Genomic DNA, 21,933 nt, shown 5'->3' with positions numbered 1-21,933 from the left:
ATCTAACATCGCAGATTATTGAAAATTCACACTTAACGCACTTTTTAACTTCGGATAAATACTTTACAACGATAATTCTCAGACCAAAAAGATTTTCAATATATATATATATATATATATATATTTTAGATCTAAGATCAAAGTGTTATATCAATGGATTTTAAACAATTTGATAAACAATTTTATAATGCGATTAAGATTCCTTGAAATTTAAATTTTAAATTTAGAAAAAGTTAGGAAGTAGAGATTGTTAGATTGGAAATGTGAATTTAATTTAAATCGGGGTGAAACGAGAGGATTGGCAAGGCGATTACTAGGAATGCTAGGACAAGGGTTGGCGATCATCTAGTTACCTTTTACCTGTAGCTTGGCCGTGTACCTGACCTCGGCGGCGGGGTTCGCGGCGACGCAGGTATAGTCGCCGGAGTGCTCGGCCGCGAGATTCGTTATACTGAGAAGACTCGAGTAAGGATCCAGTTGGGAGACGTTTGCGACGGATGCCAGATTTGGCGGCAAGGGAAAGGGACTTTGGCCGTCTTTCAGCCAGGATATGGTTAGGGGTGGATCTCCCGCCGCGACCCCGCACACCGTCCGTGTCCGCATCCCCTCGGATAGTCCCTCTTGGAACGTAAATGGCTCAATAATAGGGGGTACTGGAAAAGGTCAAGAGAGAAGAGAGAACCATACGTGAGAGCAAGAAAAAGATGGCACCAAAAAACGCAAGAACCTTGTAATACCAGGTATACGTGTTCTTTTCATATATATATGCATAAATATATATATATAGGTTTATACTGTGAGACGGTATGTAGTATATATATATATTTTTCATTTCTATTTGCTTCTTCCTTCCGCTTCATATAAACAGTGGTACGTCCATGTATATGTAGATATATATATATATAGAATATAATATGTATATATATGTAGAATATGTACAATAGAGGCAGTATAGTAACGTAGCAATGTAGAGGAGAGAGAGGGTGGCCCCGCCGCGGACCTGCCCCTGACGCCCTCACACCTTATACACTTAAATTGGCATCGCACACTTGCGCGCAGCATCCGATCCCTTCCAATGTAAGAGCGAGCCTTCATCTTTCAGAAGCTACCGCGTCGTTTCCTTCAAGATGATCTCGATCGCACGTTTCAAATATTTTTCAAAAATTCAAACGATTTTTACCAAAAAATCCTTCATGTTTATCTCAACGCTGCGACACGCTGCGACTGCTAAAATTAGAAAAAGAAGCAAAAGCGAAAGAGAGATCATTTTTAAACGTCCGGACAAAACGACAGGAAACGCGCGGCATCGCTCTCGAGAAGTCGAAACGCAACTTCCCTTCGAGGACGTGTGGGAGAGGTAGAGGCGGGTATCGTGCATAAGGAAGAGTGTCACGCTAAGCGTGAACAATCTTTAGTTACAGGTCACCAAGTCTCTACGTTTCTTGGTGACGAGAGAGGTCGGCGAGGTCTCGTCGTGGATCGCGCGCTTGGAAGCGCATCGCCGATGGCTCGTGCTTTAATCCTCCCACTAACTAAACTATTTACGAATTTCGCGGATCGATTCTCGCGTCCTCGCAAACCAGAACCAGTAACAATAGCCGAAACTGCGCAACTTCCACGTGCGGCATCCAATTTCGAGCCCGGCCGACATGATATTCGCACGCACGCAACGGGCACACACGCGCACACGCAAAACTCGGGCGGTCAGGCGGTCGTCGGGCAAATTGTAGGGGGCCTAGAGGAGGATTACCATGAACCACAAGCCGCTGCGTGTGCGATACCTCTGCGGCCACGTTACGGGCCACGCACGAGTAGTTGCCGTTGTGATCTGGAGATAAACTTTCAATCATCAGTATGCTATTGTACTGGTCCATATTGGTGACAGTGACACGCTCCGACGGCCCCATTGAGCGTCCATCCTTGAGCCAAGTGATGGACAGCGGCAGATCGCCTCTGGTCACCGAACATGTCAGGGTGGTGCGTTCGCCGAGGTGCAGGTCGCGATCTGCCGTGAACGGGCTAATTTTGGGGGGAACTGGAATAACAACAACGAGACAGCTCGTGAGCGCATGTTACGATATATAAACGGCGATCACGGTAACATGGCACGTGACACGTCTCTGGCCTCCCTCCACACGCATTTCCTAAAAATTATCTATCACCCCCCCTAGCTTCGCGTAGTAACCTCGTCTTTGCTCTTCGCCCTTCGATCGATCGTGCGACGATAGCCCTTGAGTTTGTCTTCATAGCAACGTGAGTCATCTTCTCGTCGCAGCATCCATCGCTAGATTCATCGTTTCGGAAATGGTCCACCTGCGACAATTCGTTGTCATAGGAAATCAGAAATGAGGCCTTACCGATCACTGCGACATCTCCGGATCTCCTGGCGCTGTGACCTTGCTTGTTCCTCGCCCAGCAAGTGTACACCCCGGCGTCGCCCTTCTTCTGTACGCTGCTGATCATCAGAGTACCGTCCGGAAGCACCTTCTGACGCAGATCGTCCGGTAGTTCGCGATTGGCTCTCTCCCACTTGATCTCTTCGATCGGATATCCAGCCACCGGGCACTTTAAACGGAGAGTCTCCCCGGCAACGGCGGTCACTTTCGGAATCAGGCGTATGTAGGGAAGCCCTGGACGAGAAAAATTTCATATTTTCTCGTTTACGTACATATTTTCCTTGATGTTAAGATGAGTTTCGAGCTAACAAGAAGTTACGTTGGTCAACAATTAAATAACCGGCTAGAGAACATCGTTGCGCAATTTAATTTTCTAAATCAAATAAAAATATTATTTCCACGATATATTTTCTTAAGATATTTAAAATATTTAAATTTATGATATTTTCATCCTTTAATTTGTGATCATAAAATAAAATTAAATAACCGAATGTATTAGGTATTCATTTCGGGAAAAATATAATTATGTCACAATTTATAAATGATTAATGGTCATATATTAGTGATAAGTCATTAATCATTGATGCGACTACTCGATGTCAAAAAGCGAGAGTTGAGCTGCACCTCGATGATCAATTTTGGACGCGGCTACGCTGCGTGAAATTAATTATAATTTGTCTCACATCATACACGAATATAATTAGTAAGGTACGCACCATAAACATTCAATCGTGCAGCATGTGTCACCTTTCCCGCGCGATTTTCGGCAGTGCAGGAATATTCACCTCCGTCCTCCACCATGACATGGCTTATATTGACGTGGGATATGACGTCACCGTGCACCGTTACGTATTGACCAATGACGAACCTAGCGCAACAATCAACGAGCTTTTGGTTCGAAAAAGCAATTTGCAAAGTAATTCGCCGTGTTTGGCAAATTTGTAAAGGATAACTGAATATTCCATGCGATATCCGCGTACTTTGAAAAAAAGAATTTTTTTTTTTTCAACGCGCAATAGCGCACGGTTACAGAGTAATCACGTTTCCCCGTCGTAACAGCACCGTCGACGGGCAACGGTATCGTGAAACTATGTAATAAAAGTGCGATAAAGCTCAAGATGGCAAAATGATACGTGGACCTTTCACGAGAAGCGTTTCGCATTTCTATCTGTTATCGGTCTGACGCGCTAGACAGCTCTCAAATCGGCGTAATATCGTGAATCTCGGCGAGTGCGCGAATCCCCGGCGTTATCGTTGCGCGTTATCGTTTAGAATTTGTCACGTTCCATCTCGATCAGACGAGAATGAAACTACGGCTGCCGGAAACTACGTCCGGTATCGAGCGAAGGGGGAATACGAGCGGCGGGGTAGAAAGCCGGTGATAAAACGGGGGATACGGCGAGGTCCGCGAGATGGTGGATCCTTTATGCCGATCAGTCGTTAAATGACACGCTGGGGCTTGCGCATGTCACTCTTTCTGTGGCATCTTTCTGTACGCCATCCGCGCGATAAATATTCTCGTTTCCGCCTGGGATATTACACGCGGAATTACCCGCACGCGTATATACGATCGCGAACGGTACTCCGTCAGAAATTATAGTTCAATTACGATAGTGGATATAAATAACGTTTAAGACGCCTCGTGCAATTTATGTTCCATAATTTATGCTCCATTTTTATTTCAGGTACATCAATCACGATAATTTTAACTCTCTGCTTTTCCGAGCTTTATTAATCATCTTAACAATATATATATATATGTACACGTGTCATACATATACGGTATAACAATAACTAAAGAAATTAAAAATATGACGTCATTACCGAGATATATGTAATTTGATGTCACGATGTACAAATGACATCGATATTTATCTTCCTTTCTTTCACGCCAGTAAATTACGAGATATCAAGTCCTGAATGGCGAACGCGCGGAATAACGGCAAAAATGTAAGCTATTTTGGGGAATTGGGGCAAGCTTACCTTCCATTAGTCGGTAAGGGAAAACCGTCTAACGCCCATGATACCTGAGGTGTAGGATTTCCTGCGGCGGAACATTTTAAGGACACGGCGGGTCCTGGCTGGAGAGTTTGCTCGATGAACGAGTACAGAAGCACGGGCGGCGCGTCTGGAACGTTAACGTGTAAGGTGAGCTTAATTACGCGAAGGAGAACAAATTTATGCCGCTAACTGTTACCGTTAATCAAAGTTGTTAGAACACGAAAATACCTGTGAGCGATCGTTTAAAGTAAACGAAGAAAAGGGAGAACCTTGTTTCCGCGATGCGGAATTAATGCAAATTCAATATCGCGAATAAACCAACTCCTTACTCTTTGAAAATTGTTACAAAGGCGCTCCCGCCCGTTTATACCTCAATAATTTCAGGTATCTCAAAATTTAGTTTGGAAAATGTTATTTTCACCCATCCATATTTATTCCTGTGTTATGAAAATGTGAATTACGGACATAATCTATGCGAGTACTGGAGACCCCAGGTAATAAAAACGTGAGTGTGCAACGGGAGTTAAACGAAGGGTTACGAGCGAGCCGTGGAAAGAAGAAGGCGGACGAGGAGGACGCCTGGATATCCTGAAAGCCGCCACGCCCAACGCACATTCGCGATGGAATATGAGAGACAATGGGCTCGCCGTCATGGAAGCGCCGCGCGGATATTTCTCTTTTCTTCGTCGATGTTACTTCGGAGCAACACGGAGAAAGTAAGACCGATATAGACGGAGCCTGTGAGAGAGCGCGAGAGAAGAGAATTCTACATGGATTTTCAGGGCATGAGCTCGTGGGATCGACCGTGTCGATTTTTCCGATTGCGCCCGTAATTAAAAGTGTCGATTCCATCGTCATTAAAAAAAAAGCTCCGTTTTCGCGTCGCGAAGAGGACGTGGGTCTGCCACCCTCGAGGAAAGAAGGAGAAGGAAGGAAGGAAGGAGACAGTCTCGTCGTCGAAATGAATACCGGATTCTCGGTGCTCGTCGTGTTCGCGAATCCATGCGCAAATTGATGAATCCCGTCTCGACGATCATCAGCGCGCGTCCGTCGTAGTCGCGTCGCCGCAGCTTTTCCACTTCCGACCGATGAAATGGAATTTTAAGTGACGGTGATAGCGATCGACGGCGGCATTACGATATCTTGAAGAAAGACCCTCGTTCAACAGGAGAAATATCTTTTATCGCTCTTTCATCGAACGTTATGTCTCGGAAAAAATTAATATCGTCGTTACAACGCTTATTGAAGAATGCTGGTCGATCGAAAAAAATGATGAAAGTTAGTAAATCGATACGTGTGATGCATTTGTACATGTATGATCATAATTCGGCATAAAAAAATCTAGATTTTTTTTTTGAAATACAATGAGAATTCTACTGCGATAGCGTAATTGGATTTATATTTTTATCCTTCTCTAACATTCGACATTGTTGCGACTATCATGGCCCGACGAATATAAAAACGGCAAATTAAAGCACTCGGACGTTAGTTGAATCGGTAAAAACGCGTTCCGAGCGCATACGGCTTCGCTTGAAACACGAGGAATTCATTTTGAGTAATTTGGCAGTTCTGTTCGCTCGAGGAAATGACTTTTCTGTCGCCGCTTCTATTCTGCTGCGTACCATAGAATTCGCGCTTTTGCCCCGACGCTTGAAATTGTACCGGACGGAACGTTTTTATGTGCAGCGGCGATACACGATGTTCGTGAGGTTTATGTATTACCAGTATAAGAGAGAATAGAGAGCGAGAAATAGAGAAAAAGAGAGAGAGAGAGAGAGAGAGAGAGAGAGAGAGAGAGAGAGAGAGAGAGAGAGAGAGGGAGAGAGAGAGACGGAGGGGGAGAGAGAGAAAGCCTTAGTAAAAATTAATTTCTCACATAGTCCAACTCACATAGTTCCGGCTATTAAATCATTAATAACCGACCACCGACATCGATTTTATAACGGCAACGACGTTTCGCGCAAATCACTTCCTCCTGGGAAACATCAACAGGAGCCATCAATAGCAAAGTGATCGAATCGATAAAGCACCCGCTAATCGCGAGAACACCGGTAGTCGACCGGCCAATCGTGCGCGGCTACGCCGAGCAGATTTTACGAGCGAGAGGTGCTTGAATTTCGCGAAATGCATCTCGCACAATTTGCCGAGCGCTCTCTCCGGTCTCGGAAATGACTCTCCTTTTTTTTTTACAGCCGCTCCGGTTCCGACCGGGCCGCAGCGCTTTTCTCATCCTCGTCGTCCTCGCGCGCGGCAAAATTGCATCGGCGATAGCTTTGTCTCGCTTGCTCGCGCAAGCCGGGATGTCCCTGCCGTCGACGTTCGCTCGCTCGAATTCTCTTTGACGTAAATTCCGTGCATTACTGACGCTGACGAGCGAGAGACACTAACTTCATTGTTGTTTCAAAGGCCTCTCCTCCCTGCTGGTTACCTTGCCCTGCCACCAACACCCTCCTTCCCCCCCCCCCACCCCCCGAACGACTGGTCTAGATACAGGGTGTGTCCGGCCTCAATACGCGTTTAACTACACGCGTTCTACGCGATTAACGACGAGTCCTTGAACGAATTGTTGATAACACGCGAATATCTTACAAATATTCGTCAGTCCGGCCGAATATTCCGGGAAGAAAATTCCGAGTTAAATCTTCATTAAAGTACAATCCACTCGCGGCTAATTAACTATTCTCTCGCTGACGAAGTTTAATTCATAAAAAAAGAAACTTCTTAATTTCCTACATTGAATATTTCCGTAATTAGAGTTATACAATTTTTATCGAACAGAAAGCGATGACTTTCAGAATCATTGAAGGATCGATTATTAAGGTCGTGCAAGAGGTAAGAACGCTCTGTGCGGAACGCGTCTGGATGCTGGCGAGAACGAGGGCGGAAGTGCACAGCTGCAAAACGAGGTAAAAGCGTTGTAAAAGAAGATTCCTCTCCACTTCAAAGTGGTGGCCTATCCTTCGGCCGGCAGCTCGGCACGCGGCAACGGCTGCCTCTTTGCCGAGTAATCGAGTTCTGTATAATTTGATAGGTAGTCTAACGCGGGCTGTCGATCGGTGCGCAGTGTCTTCTCTCTCGTTGGGACACCTTTGACGGCGCCTTTCGAGGATGACACGAGAATGAAAAAGAGAGAGAAAAAGAGGAAGGAGAAGAAGCCGGGGGGCAGGAGAGAAGGAGAGAGAGAAAATAAGAGAGATGCGGGTCAATATCCTAGCGCAAGGAGATCGGGCCGCCATATTAGATCTCTCCGTTATTATATGAGATCTCTGGGGATGATGCTACACTCGCGATCGGAACACCGTTACTACTACTTTCCGTGTGAAACCGTGAAGTACGAACGATCGTTACTTTGAGCCTTTAATAGTAAGCATATTTAAACGACAAAATATATATATATATATATATATATATATATATATATATATATATAGCGTACTCGGGCACGTCGCTTTCCATCACCGACTAATATTGAACTATCTTCTTATTCTATTTAACGTTACTTCTTATCAACACGAACATGATCTCTTCTGCGATAGTTCTAAATTAATTAAAGCACTCAATTATTTATTGCTGAACTTGCTGAAACTTGAAAGTCTTATATAGAAATTTCTTAATTATATGTGTTTTATCTTCTATGTTTCTCCATTAGGAAATTACTTCTTCAGTTTACATAATTTCCTTAGATATTGCTGTTACAGGGAGATTACACGTTGAAGAAAGTATTTACATACCGCCTAGTTGAAGTTCCGCCGATGCTTGAGCTGTATCCCCTTCCGACCTTCTCACAATGCACTGATACATGCCGCGATCCTCCCTTCCGATTCCGTTGAGCTTCAATAATTCCGATTGTCTTCCTGTCCCTGGAAGTTGCCGGCCATCCTTATACCATGTGATAAAGTGCGGTCCGGCCTGCGGATGCGTTCCAACTTCACATCTGAACTCGGCATTACCTCCCAAGTGAACGCTGAGCAACGGGGGCGTCACTTCCACGTGAAGAGGCGCTGTCACGATTAACCTGAGGTTGTAATAAAAATATTCATTAAAAATTGAATAGTGCACAGTTTGTGAATAGTGCCGAAATTACGCGTGACAATAATGGCAATTAAAGTAAAATTGCGAAATGTGTTAAAACGGATAATAAACAAATTCTTAATGATATAATTTTTAATTATGTTAACACTTTTAAATAATTTCTGTAATCTTCATATAACTGTTAATACTCATTACCTGATATCAGCGCTCGTTTCGCCACCAGGGTTAGAAGCGGTGCAACGATACACACCGCTGTCCTCTAACGTTACCGCCTCGATGGCCAGCACAGAACCAAGAAGTCTGGTTCTGGGTCCGGAGAGTACCAACATTAGCTCCGCTCCTGTTTGCGCGAACCACCTGCAAAGCGAAAATATCGAAAATGCTTTCAACTTAATAACGCTCGTAAAACGTTACTATAGAAATTTATAGTTTGCATGGGATAATAATTCTTAGAAATTTACCTACATTAATAATTATGAATAAAATCAAAAATAATGTATAATAAATATTTTAAAATCTGAAAGAAATAATTAGCTTATTCTATTAAATAAATATATAAATAAATTACTGGGCTCAGTAATTCGTGGGACGAAAAACGGTTCTTCAACAAACTGAAGATGCACCTCAAATGGCGTTTATATTGCAACACGGTTTCTATTATCATACTCATCGATCGCGCATATAATATTCTATCGTGTTCGGTTGTAAACTCGCTCGCCAAATTCGTCGCATAATCGATTTTCGACGGAGTCGTTGCAACACGATCAGGTTCAAGTGTTTGAAGACAGCGTTTGAAGATAGACTGACATAATCTCCAAATAGCTTGCCTTGTTCTCCCTCCCTTGTCACTTTGCCCTCCTTCTGTCTCTCGCACTCTGCCTCGTTGATGAATAATTTTTCATCGAAAGGCAAAGCAGTTGGCGCGACAAAGAGGCGGCGAGAGGGGCACGAAAGGGGAGAACGGTTCAATTTCGCTCGGCTTTTCGAATACGTCGACCTAGAAACGACATCCAGCAACGTTTATCCCCGGGATCCGCTCTCTATGCGGTCACTGACAGTTCCCGATTGAACGGCACATTCGGACCTTAGATCGTTCAGTGGCATAAGAAGATTTCGCCCGTCTTCATAACCCATCAAAAAATTTCACTTAACATTTAATTCAGAATCAGAAATTTAAAGATACTTGAGATCTTATGACAAGCTCTCGGGAATTGGCCCGATTCACTCGCATTTCTCCTTCAATCATTTGTCAAAGTATAATTTTAAATTAAAATAAAGATGCACACGAAGTATCAATTATTTCTACAGAATAATAAAAATAATAATAAAGAAAAAGAATAACAACATTTATGTCGCAAAAAACTTTTTGCGATCTCTGTTTTAGAAACAAAATGTTTGAATGGATGCGTTCTTTATAAATACGTCCTCAGCTGGCTTTTTACAGTATTTTATTAAGATCACTGTGTCTCTGTTGGCAAAATGAAATCGTTACAATTTGAATGCCTGTAAAAGATTAAGTTGGAAAGTTGGGGTCGATCAGACTCGGGTTGTTAGAAGACGGAGGAGTTCGAAAACACGGTACGACGTGTCGTAAAAGTACTTAAAAGTTGCTCGTGTCCACGGGAGAATTCAATAAATTCCGCAGAGTTTCCGGGAGAGAGTCTTATCCGTGCGATTTGTCCGGATGCCTTCGGCCGATCGACCGCGTGCGCGGACGATATATATATATGTATATTTGCGCGATATATCGAGCGCGCCGGGATGTATCGGCCTCGCATAAATCTCGCGACAAATTTACGGCGCGCCTCTCGTATATGCATGCATATAAATTCGCATAATGCATTCCTCATGGGGGCGGCTCCCGAGCGCGGGATCTTAATAACGTGGTAGTATTTCACAAGCGGAATCGCCGCTCCGCGATACACGCGTTTCGGTCCTGCGAGACAATCGACCGCCCGTTGGGGCGGTAGACGACTTGAAACGTATTACGCGAATGTATTTTTCATAGAAGAGCTACAGCCCGGCCCGGCCCGGCTCTGCCATGCGACCATGTCGCGATATTGCCAATAAATTTTCATTCCGCCGAGTATTTGCCGAGCTACATCCGCGGTCCCGAAAGAAAAGAGAAAAGAAGAGCGGACACGCGAAGAGGAAAGTGTCTTTCTCATTCCGCATTCTCCGGAATGCAGATTGCTTTAACCTTCGCGTCTCGTTTCTTTCTAAAAACAAAAAAAAGATTTCCCTCGAAGTTACGAGATTTTTTTTTTTTTTTATTAAAATTCTGATCATGCACCTAAAAGACGGGAAAGAAGGGATTTTGAGAGGAGCAGTTGCTGGAAGCTGCTCGTGTAACTACTTTATTATTCTCCGTACTATTCCGATTGTCTATGTAGCCTTCATTGTGCACGGACGATACAAGCTGATCTCGTTTACGCGGCAGATGTACAAATGTTTCTTCCGGATTTGCCAGATATGTGGTACCGCGTATCGAAATCGAATATGCCGCGTGCATATTGGGAACGCAGGTAGATAAAAAAAGGACTATTTGTCAAATCTTCCGCTCTGTAAAGTGACAAAAGATAAAGTACGGCATGGCGTTCGGTTGTAGCCGTAGTAGAGATGCGGGAAAACTCGCTCGACGAGAAACGCCGAGTCGCAAGCCGAGGAGAGCAAATCTCTCTTCTCCCCTCTCCCTCTCTCTCTCTCTCTGTCTCTCTCTCTCTCTTTCTCTCTTCTTGAGTCGAGACGACATGGAGAGCTTCCGATTGTACCACCCTCTCGCAAGGCTTCACGATCGAGTGCTCCCACTTTTTCCCGATCGAAAATCGCGCTCTCTCCTCTCCTTTCCCCCATCCCTTTCGAGCATCTTCGGTGCTCGTCTTCGCCCTTTTTCCTCCTCCATTTCTCGCCGAGCATCATCAGTCCTTTTCCCCTCGAATCTCATTCGTTCCGACGGAAAAGGAAGGAAGATTAAAGGAAAGGATTGACGTCCTCGTGTTGCCGTCCTCTTTCCCTCCCTGTCCCAAGGAGGAGATGCGAAATGCCACAAAGAAGCGTCGCGTATGAAATGATAGGCTCGCGCGTGTTTGCTCGTCCCTCGAGTGTCGATTTCCGGCGCACAAAGGCACTCGCGCTCGTCTTTGTGTCATCTGTAGGTAGGAGTCGACGATCTCTGGCAAGTGGACGGCGGAGAATGTCTTTCTCTTTTTTCTCTTTCTCTTTCTCAGCAGCAGTAGCAGCAGCAGCAACGAATAAATCCATTCTCAGTGCGCACGGTAACGAGGGCGATCTCTCGCTTCGCTTTTCCGCGAGATTACCCTGTAATGGGAAAAGCTGCGGGAAAACGCGCGAGGTATCGTTTTTCTTTTGCTACGTCGGTTATAACATCGAGACTCTCTATGACGACGGATATTATTTAAAACGACAGTGATTCCGTATAGTGGTGTAATACACGGCGTGTATTATCTCTCCCGCTTCTATCTCTCGTTTAATAGTTTAATATATTTCTTATGAAATAAAGAGATAATAGCTCTTATTGTTATGATGATGAATATTCGTGTTGTTGAGCTTTTACAATTTTTCTATAACAAATTTTCTAATACTTTCAAAAAATACAGAGAAATCACGTTATACGTATTACTGACATTCTCCAGTTTCTTTTGATGTTGAACCAGAGACTTGCAACTTCTACCTCTTATATTTTCAGTGTATTATTTTGTGTAGAACTAATGTTTTATTTATTGCAGTGTTCGCATATACGAATATAAGGATTTTATCCAAGTTCATGCATATCGAAGATAACTTTGTTATGCGTCTTGGAAAGTAGAGAATTAATTATTCATCGTTATAGAGGAAACTGCATGTAACGTTAGATGCTACATTGTGATAAGTTTCACGTAATCATTCATTTAATCTCTTAGATAAACAATAATTTGCATCAAATTTATCAAATAAAGAACTTTAAATATAATTTTATTTATGATGTAACATGAAAAATATTTGATTAATATGTGAATAAATATATTTAAACGCATATACATTAAAATAGAGATATATGGAATTGTAAATGCACTCTATCCTAAAATCCCCGATACGAATTATACATTATCAAAAATAAATTTTATGATTCATAAAAATACAAATACATTCTATCTTGAATTCTGAAATGAATTGTGGATTATTTTACAAATGCATATATTATATATTTTATATATACTATTTATTATTAGATGTTCTCTAGATAGAAATATATATATATATATATATATATATATATATATATATATATGATATTTTTAGATTAGATACTTTCTAATTTGCATATTAGACCTCATATATATATATATATATATACATATATTAGCAAATTAGAAAGTATCTAATCTAAATATCTAAATATAAAAAATATCTAATAGACACTTGAAATAATAAACATATTTTTATTCTAAATTCTGATAATAAATTAGAAATTATTTTATGGGGAACGTTACAAAGCGCGTGCTTTGCGCACGTCATTTATTTTTTATTAATATTATATTTTTACATAAAATATTTACATCACGTACAATATAATAATCTCGCCAATATAAAAAACCTCATAGTGTTAATTAATTAATTGCTAATATTAACTAATGTTATTCAACGAATGTTCATTTTCAAAATTTGATTTATTCCTGTTTCTAATATTTCCTCTATTGTGCACAAAGTCTAACGGAAAGATATAACTTCGTAATATTTAATTTTTGTTATAGGAATGTTTATATAATTGAAACGTTTGTGTTTGAGATAGCGGGACACTGGCGCGCGGCCTTGGTACTTTGTTTACAATCGATGGGTATTATGTGATAGGGTAGCGCGCTATCATTCAACCATCGACACTCATGCGGGCGGGTAGTGTACGTATCGCTCCGCATATCTTCGCGTTTTCTTTTCAAAACGAAGTCGCGATGAGTTTTAAATGACACAGAACATCAATGCAAGTAACTTACAAATAAACGACAGCTCTCGCGATTATGAATTTGTTGTTGGATTTATACGTATTAAAAAATAACTTATTCCATCAAATATCCCGGGCGGTTAATTGACTTTCATATTCATTGATCAACACTTATTTCTTTGATGAATACACTTATTTCTTTGAAATGATAATTCATTTTTGCAAATGATATGGGTATTGCCTTAACATGACGAAAGAGTATTTTGAGAGACTTTCTTCAATGATGATCTAATTGAAATATCTTTAACTTAAATATAAATTCTTTTGAAATTCGCTTTTTCGCTTTGAAATTCTTATCGATAAATATAATTCGCATATTAAATATAATTCGCATATTATTTTAATTTAATATGTATAATTAGTTTATTTTAACAATCATTTATAGTAACAGATAAAATACATATGTAAGATATATCTCTATTTCAAATAAATTGTAACGAATTTATTAATAATATTAATAATTATTAAGAGTGCATTTGTTTTAGACACTCGCTACATACATCATTATATTTTTATTATATTTTTATACACGTTAAAGGAAAATAAAGCAATGCTTATAATGCATGAGTATCCTAAATAGCAAATATACGATAACAGATATTTAGAAAGTAAAATATAACGCTTACGTTATTCCATTATCAAAAGATACTGTGATGTTTTGTAGAAATTAAATTTGATTCGTAATAAAATCGAGAAAATAAAATTTGATTTGTAATCGTTGAATATTCGTTAGCCAGACTATTGTTGTTGTCCTTGTTAGCCTTAAGTTTACGTGTTTATATTAAAGCTCTCCGACTTGGGTACTGATTGGGCCGAAACTTGATATTTTTACATATTAAATGTGAAGTGCCGTAAAATATCGCGCGAAAAATTTTTATTGAAAGTTAGTCCGTACGCGATTATAATAATTTGCGAGTGTTTTTCGCGAGTGTCCTGTGTTGCAAGGAGACCTAACATCCTGAGAGGAGGAGGAGGTCTAGAAGAGGCATCAGGCATCGGCGGAGCAACTTGGCGGTAAATATACATTTTTTATCAACAAGAAAATTACTTGTTTTCTTATTCATTTCTATCTATATATTATTTAGAACACTAAATTTCGATAATTTAAGATTTATAGTTCGGAAAAGAAAAACAATTTAAAATCTGATATGAATTTACTTCTATAAAATTTATTTTTGAAAATTATATAATTATTTTAATAAATATCTAATTGAAAAACATGTAGATTCGATACGTAAAAATTATTTTTTAAAATATCTAATATCATTTAGAGCGCTGCTGTAATTTGAATGTTCTGTTTGTGTGTTACAGAATCATCGTAGCTACGTGGCAGATTTACTCCACTGTTGCGCATCGGCTCGGTGAGTAACAAACTTTTTTTATTACGGTAACAAATCTATAAAACTTAGATTATTTTTCGCTATAAAAGTATTACAGTTGGATATATCTTTATAGATTTGTTGCCCTAAAATAGATAGGCTTGAACAATTTCGGATATATTTAATCTTGGTATCTCATTTATGATAATTTATTATGTTATAATACACATGTATAGACACATACAGCTCATAAAGTAGAGGTCATTGTGTCTCATAAGATTATCCTTTGCATTTCAATTGCCAAATTAATTGCTTGAAAATTGTCAAACAATCTCGCAAAAAGTATAAGTAAAATAATCTAAATGCTTTAAAAAATTGGATATATACATAAGATATTTAAGATATTTAAAATATTAATTTTAAAATGTGATTTGAGAATTAATACGGATGCTATAAAAATGTATAAATAAATAATTTATAATTATTAGAAATGGATGTATACGCGCATATATGTATCTTTCATCTGCTCTATTATTCAAATTATGACATATGATTACGTATACTATTTTCAGACCAATATTTTGCTGAAAATTGGTTTTTCAAAACAAGGAGCGGAAATGTTTTAATGCAATAATTTCTTATGTTCATTGGTACATATTTCAATATTTGGAGAAAACACATAGTTGCTTTAAAAAAAATATGCGTTTTGCAATGTGCAATTATACGTATATATTTTTTTTAAAACTACATGTTTTTTATGTCGATGGATTCATCCTGTTATTCTATTCACAAAAATATCAAATATAAATCCGGGCAGTAAAACTCGACGGATGAAATAGCATTTAATTGATCAATTAGGACAAAAAGAGCAAAGATTTTTTTACTATAATTCGTTAATAAATTATACTCTAATCGTTGAAGAGATTTTCGAACGGAATAAGTCGACTTTTCCCACTCTTCTTTGCTCGAGTTTATCAGTTTCCAAAATGCGATTATCGCGGAGGGTAAATGAGGTACTCGAGATCATTCTCACACGTAGACGATTAATTAGCTCTTTGAGAGTAATAATATCTCGTTTGATATCGCGTTTGATTACAAAGTGAAGCTCGTTTAGCTTTATATGATAACTACTTCGTAGTAAGTAGTGAAGTAAAATTAAACGTGCACTCAAATACCTCGCGTGTTTCATCTACTAAAAAGTGATGTAGGAGAGACAGGAGGACAGGAGAAAGAAAGAAGCGGCATTCGAAAATAGCGATCTACTGATCTTCATTATTAATTATTTTTGATCGCAAGTAAACTGAGCAGGACACAGATCTTACAGTTTGCTATAAAATTGCAACAATGTTGCTGCAATATAACTGCAAAGCTTATAAGAGGTCCCTTTCACGCATAAAAAATCCCAATAAAACATTTTTTATACAAGAATATATATATATAAACATATAAAAAAATATATATACGAAATATATGTCTATATACGTTTATATTAGATTCTTTCTTTTGTAAAGTTTCTGTTTGGCATACAAAACATAACAGTAACATTAATGAGAAGATATGAAGAAAATTCCATAATCATATATATTTATGATTAAAAGTATACATATTATAACAATTATATATTCAACAATTTTTTCTTATTTCCTCAAATTTAACTTTTTATAAAAGAAACAATGCGAAATTATCCTTTTAATTATTTTTTATGTCTTCTCATTATTACTGTTATTACTGTTATTTTCCTCTATTAAACAAAAATTTTACAAAATAAAAAAATCTAATACGAATATATATGGACATATTTTATATATAATTATATACATATATTTATACATGTTTAAATATATTTATATATCTCCTGGTATGAAAAATTTTTTGCTGAGAAAGCTCTTGTAGAAATTTAATACTAGAAGATTACAGTGATTAAGTACTTACTTTGAACAACAGTGTTTTTAATATTCAAAATAAGTAATTTCCAGCATTATACTGGCCAGTATTAAGTTAGATTTATTACGGTATTAAAGTGCCACATGAGAAAAGATGAAATGTCGGGAGCGCCTCGAGGTCTGTGAAGTGCGCCGCGAACGCGTCACGCCAGGACACACGTGCAGCGCCGCGCGGAGCAGAAGCACCGAATTAAAGTGTGTTTTCGCACGTCGCGATCGCAGCGTATCTCGATTCACCGCGCGACGACGGTAATTAAGCCTTTCGGGGGGGCTTTGGAGCGCGCGAATACGTGCCGGAAGCGAGCGACGAAGCGTCCGACGATCCGGTCTATCGCGTTAATTAACGAGCGCGAATGTAATTAGTTATAATTTTCCGATCGATTCGCGCCCGCGCGAGTGAGCCGACAGGGAGAGGACGAGAACCGTTCTCCTCGATGGAGTGTTGCCCTCCGATATCGACATCGAGGATCGCTCGAGAGCAAGCCGACGAATGGCGACGAACGGCTCGGGTGAGTGCTCACCTTTTGTGTTATTCGTTATGAATAGTTGATTGCATCTTGCTCGATTCCATTTGAAGACAGGGACTTCAGAAAGATTCAAGCGTTTCGTCGCTCGAGAAAGAAAAATTAATCGGAATTATGGAAATTGTGAATCGCAGGAGCCTAATAAGGATTTGATTATATTGTTTAAAAGACTTTTATTTTTTTCTTTTAATATAAAAATAAATATGAAAGTAATTTTTTTGGAGGGGGGAGGGGAGGAGGAATAAAAACGATCATTTCCACGAGTTGAAATCAAATTTCTTAAAAGCGATAAAAATAAAAATGAAAATGTCTTTTTAAGGATTGTTTTTCAGTTGAATAAAACTTTTTAATTCTTATAATTAAAAATTTTTATTTTTGAAAGTCGAGAGTTATTGGGGAATTTTCATATCGCTTCAAAAGAGTTTTATCGGTTTTATCGGTAAGTAATTCTATAATTAAAGTGAAAAAATTATTATTAATTTTTATCTAGTCGAAACGCAAAGTTCTTGAACGTCTTCATTTATTTTATGTCTAATTGACAGAAGTTTCTTTAGAAAGTATCAGGTTCTTCTAAAAGTTCTTTTCTTCGAAGGGGAGCTGGATTCTATTGGTTATATGAAATTTTTTTAGAGAATTGTCTGCCAGAGATAAAGCAATCGTCTCTGAAAACCATTGAACTATACTATACTTGGAAAGAGCGCAGCTATTGTTCACGTGACCCAATCTGAGAATAGTTGTAATAGAAAATCCATTACTTTTTATCATACTACAGATTTTCATTTATTACAAAGATAGCAGAGAGTAAATGCTACGAAGAACAAGGAAAATATAACTTCAAATCATGCGGTCTTTGTCTAATTGACAAGCTTGGCTATTATAGGACGTAGTTTAAAGCTGAAAAGCAATTGAAAAAGCATTTTGTTATAAATGGAGTGAGTAAATTCCTCGATTCAATTTTTAATTTATTTACGATGATTCATTTGTGTTTCATATATTCAATTAATATCACATTCGATTGCAAAGTTATAATGGTGGTATTTTGACGAACGTTGTGGCTGCGAGATTTTGCAGAATAGACGATAAAATACACAATTCGTTTCGATTCATGTCTGATAATTTTGTTGCAATATGTAATTTCTCCAACGTATATTCAGTATAACTGTATCTATAGAATGCGCATATGAAAAATATTTCAATGGAAAGATCATTTGTTTGCAATAGTATAACGCAATCTTAATATTATTTTTTATCGAGCAATCAATCAAGTTCTCGAAACAATTTCAAAAGTATTAAAAACAAATTTTAATCTCGCATCTCGCAATCTCTATTCACTACTTTTTTAATAAAATTTTAATACAAAAGTTGGAAAATGAGAAAAAAATCGATTTTCCACAACATTTTTCCCCCACAAGTCGTTTGAAAGGATCAGCTTCGGTTTCTATCATACAACGAAAAGCTTTGTGGCGCACCTTACACGATGCTTTCCACTTAGTGACGCAAGTATCGCTTTGTCGTTGTCACTCATTGAATGCCAGATAAAACGACGTTTGTTGTCGACTTGTGTCATCAAGGGTGGGTTGTTCCATCTTTTGATGAGTCTCACACTTCTTCTTACCCATTAGATAAATTTATCCGAAAGTGAAACAACCGTAGCCGTAAATGGAAGGCACCCACTGTGCGTATGTTCGAGATATTGCGGTGACGGAACGTCGGCGATCTCGAATCGCGAGGGGATTGAGGTCGCCGCGGTTAGTCAGTCGGCGGTGCACAGGCGATCAGCTGATCCGTGCGGCACGTGCTCGCGGCGCTTAACTGACCTAGCCCTACGCGCGCGCGAGCGAGTTCCCGGAACGCTTATGCGCGTAGTACTACGCGGAAAATGGTGAATGGGCGTCGCGGGCGTGTTTTTCCGAGGCGAGAGAACGCCGCCAGGGCCGAATCTCTTACGAGATATCTCTACGAGATATCGCGTGCATCTACACTCGCAACGGATAATCTCGTCGTGACAGTCGTACGCGCGCGTATTTCCTTCGAATACGACGACAAAGTGGTGTAGTTAGTAGATATATATATATATATATATATATATATATGTGTAGATAAAAATAAATCTTTTTCCGCGCATTCGACGCGCTGCGAATTGGAAAAAGGGAGTATTGAAGAATCGCTGTAAGGAACCTTCCTTTTCTCGTATCCTCTTTGTCGCAAAGATCCCCGATTCTTGAACACGAAGGGAAAAAGGAAGGAAGGAATGAAAACGTTGATATAAAGCACTTTACTTAAAATCCCGTCGATATCTTGTTTACCGAAAAAAAAAAAGATTTTGTTTTTAAGTAAATAAAAGTTGAAGCGATAAGGGACGATTTGAGGATTATGGTTAAAGCGTGGCGGTAACACGCAGTGCTTTCGCTCTTGAGCTCGCCGGGTGTTGAAGGATTTTCGCAAACACTTACCGGTATTCAGGCGAAGGACAAGCTTGCGCCACGCAGACTAACGACGTCGATTCGTCCTGGGCGACATGAACGACGCCGGAGTTTTCGAGTATCACGGGAGGCATTACGCCTCTGTGATCTGTGAAGCAAAATGCAGAAAACTCGGCGCGTCACAAACAGTGTTTCCAGCGATGCACGGCAGTTTCCTTCGAAACTTATCGGCGTTACCGAGACTCACCTGCTATTCTAATGTTGGCCATAGAACTAACGACCACTTGTCTCGTGAGACGGTGCATCGTGCGGCATCTGTAGCCGTTCAGCTGGTCGCTGAACTCTAGGCTGTGTACCAGAAGCTCTCCCGTGGGAAGCAGGTGGAACTTGCCATCTAAAACGTACCGATCGAAAGCCGTCGTGAAATGTCAAACGTATCGGAAGACGTCGTACGGTATATAAGATGTCTCAGAAAACCAATACAGTACTAAAGTATCTCTCTCTCTCTCTCTCTCTCTCTCTCTCTGCCATCGACTTTTTTATAGAGTCATACATTTAATCTTGAAATTTTTGAGGCCAGTATCTGCCGGACAGTTTTTACACGATAAAAAGTAGACTTCAATAACGTATTTCTGATTATCGAAAACAAACATTCGGGGCAACTTATATATAATAATTAAATTATAAATTATTTAATTTTTTGCGCTCTCTTTCTTTCTCTTTCGCTTTGTATTTTGTGTTATACGGGATATTTGCTCCCTGCAATCGATTGCAAAACTCGCCCGAAACAACGCTTCGATAGAGTTCCGCTTGCCGTGCATGAATAATACACGACTTCCTAATCCCGCCGTATTATTCATATCGAATGCGCTGCGGCAATAATTGGGATCAACGTTTCTCGATAAACCGTGTCGGTTATCTTTAACGACCGCGATAACGCCACGCCCTGCCAGATTACGATATTTTCGGGCACGGCCGCACTCGGCTGCACGATAATTACGCTAATTCCACGGCTCCACCCTTGTCCGATCTACGTGACGTAGGGACACGGTCTCTCCCCACTTTCTTCCGTGCCCGAACTAAACTCGGGGTTTCCTTAGATAAGCCCGACTACAACGTTTAACGACCACAATTATCCTAAACAGTTGCGAAGCCTGCCCTAGAAACTTGAGTCTTTCCGGGATCTACGAATCGTGTTCTACGTGCATAATTGCTGTTTCGTATGCTACTTACATCGTGAACATATCGCGAAAGTAGAAAGTATCGCGTGTAATATATTCGATAAATATTAAAATTGTTCCTTATTTCTGATATGCAAAACAGATTCAAGTTTAAATTTATATCGTCTCGCGAGAGATATTTTTATTTAAAAATTTCTGGTCGATAAATACTTTAATAATAAATTTGACGATAAATAAATTTGATTTTAAAGAGGATTTTCCTTAACGTAAAAATAGAGTGGAAATGGTGATATAAAAACCGTCGATTGAAATAAGCTGAAAGGAAATAATTAAATCTCTTTTCTAGTGAATTTTCGTGATTTTAGGAAATTAGAAAATTTCCGAATTTAGCAGGTTATTTAACAAAGATCGATTAAAAAATTCTATTTCAATTCTTCGCGAGATCTATTATCGAAATGTCTCTCGTTAACATTGGCGTGAGGAAAAAAACGTGCACGCTTGAGACACTCTTGCAGCCAGTGGCTATATTCCTTGCGTTTACGTGCGAAAATGCTTTGCGCACGATGTACTTTTACGATTATGTATAGCAACAGTGTCATACACTCACGTGAGGCTGAGTGAGCTCGTTTGTGAGACATTAGAGCAGCTAAGAGCGGCAGCTGCGATAAGGCAGCCTTCCGAATAGATTGTCCGCCAAGTCAGGTGGACCGAATGGTCTATGTAGTTTAGATATTACATTCGACGGGCTGGAGCCTATGGCTCTATGGTCGGGTGCGCGGTTCCATTCACGATAGATGCGACACGCATATGTATATGTCGCCATGTACATAAGCCGGGCGTTATGTACGCGCAGCGAATTACGTCCAATCTGATACCACGCCGACACAATCGCGATAACGGATGCGACATGAAAAAAAAAAACCATCTTCGCATGCAACACGAGATTATCATATTGGGCGAACGGCGCCCAAATGAAACCCTCTACGATTTTCCGATCTCTGTTAAAATATCTTTCGAAACTTTAACCTTTTTACGGCTACATCGATTATAGTATCCTTCGAATCCATAATTCTCGAGTGCAAGCGTGCCAATTTATATCCGCGCGCGTTATAGATATG

The 21,933-nt window shown here is 39.7% G+C and overlaps 1 protein-coding gene and 1 long non-coding RNA gene across 12 annotated transcripts in view; one reads left to right on the top strand and one right to left on the bottom strand.

The window, feature by feature from the left end:
* The window catches only part of Dscam2 (Down syndrome cell adhesion molecule 2), a 91,818-nt gene that overhangs the window by 14,130 nt on the left and 55,755 nt on the right, over nt 1-21,933 (bottom strand). For 8 of the 11 annotated variants that reach the window (XR_016140951.1, XR_016140952.1, XR_016140953.1 and 5 more), the window contains exons 4-11: nt 19,882-20,028; nt 19,665-19,782; nt 8,625-8,786; nt 8,129-8,412; nt 4,380-4,524; nt 3,113-3,264; nt 2,358-2,630; nt 354-653 (exon numbers count right to left, since the gene is read on the bottom strand). Coding sequence is in view for 8 of the 11 variants with exons in the window: in XM_089083410.1 (XP_088939536.1) it covers nt 354-653; nt 2,358-2,630; nt 3,113-3,264; nt 4,380-4,524; nt 8,129-8,412; nt 8,625-8,786; nt 19,665-19,782; nt 19,882-20,028 (1,581 nt within the window). In the remaining 3 variants the exon portion in view is untranslated. Of the gene's footprint in view, nt 1-353; nt 654-1,750; nt 2,036-2,357; nt 2,631-3,112; nt 3,265-4,379; nt 4,525-8,128; nt 8,413-8,624; nt 8,787-19,664; nt 19,783-19,881; nt 20,029-21,933 lie in introns of all 11 variants that reach the window. The other 3 variants (XM_011640084.3, XM_011640087.3, XM_089083413.1) reach the window with 2 other exon arrangements.
* The window catches only part of LOC148934930 (uncharacterized), a 93,970-nt gene that overhangs the window by 62,531 nt on the left and 9,506 nt on the right, over nt 1-21,933 (top strand). The window lies entirely within an intron of this gene.

The sequence above is a fragment of the Pogonomyrmex barbatus genome, unplaced genomic scaffold, assembly GCF_055798465.1.
Source record: "Pogonomyrmex barbatus isolate J1 unplaced genomic scaffold, ASM5579846v1 scaffold7, whole genome shotgun sequence".
In the NCBI taxonomy this organism is placed as follows: Eukaryota; Metazoa; Arthropoda; class Insecta; order Hymenoptera; family Formicidae; genus Pogonomyrmex; species Pogonomyrmex barbatus.
This window is presented reverse-complemented; position numbering and strand designations above follow the sequence as displayed.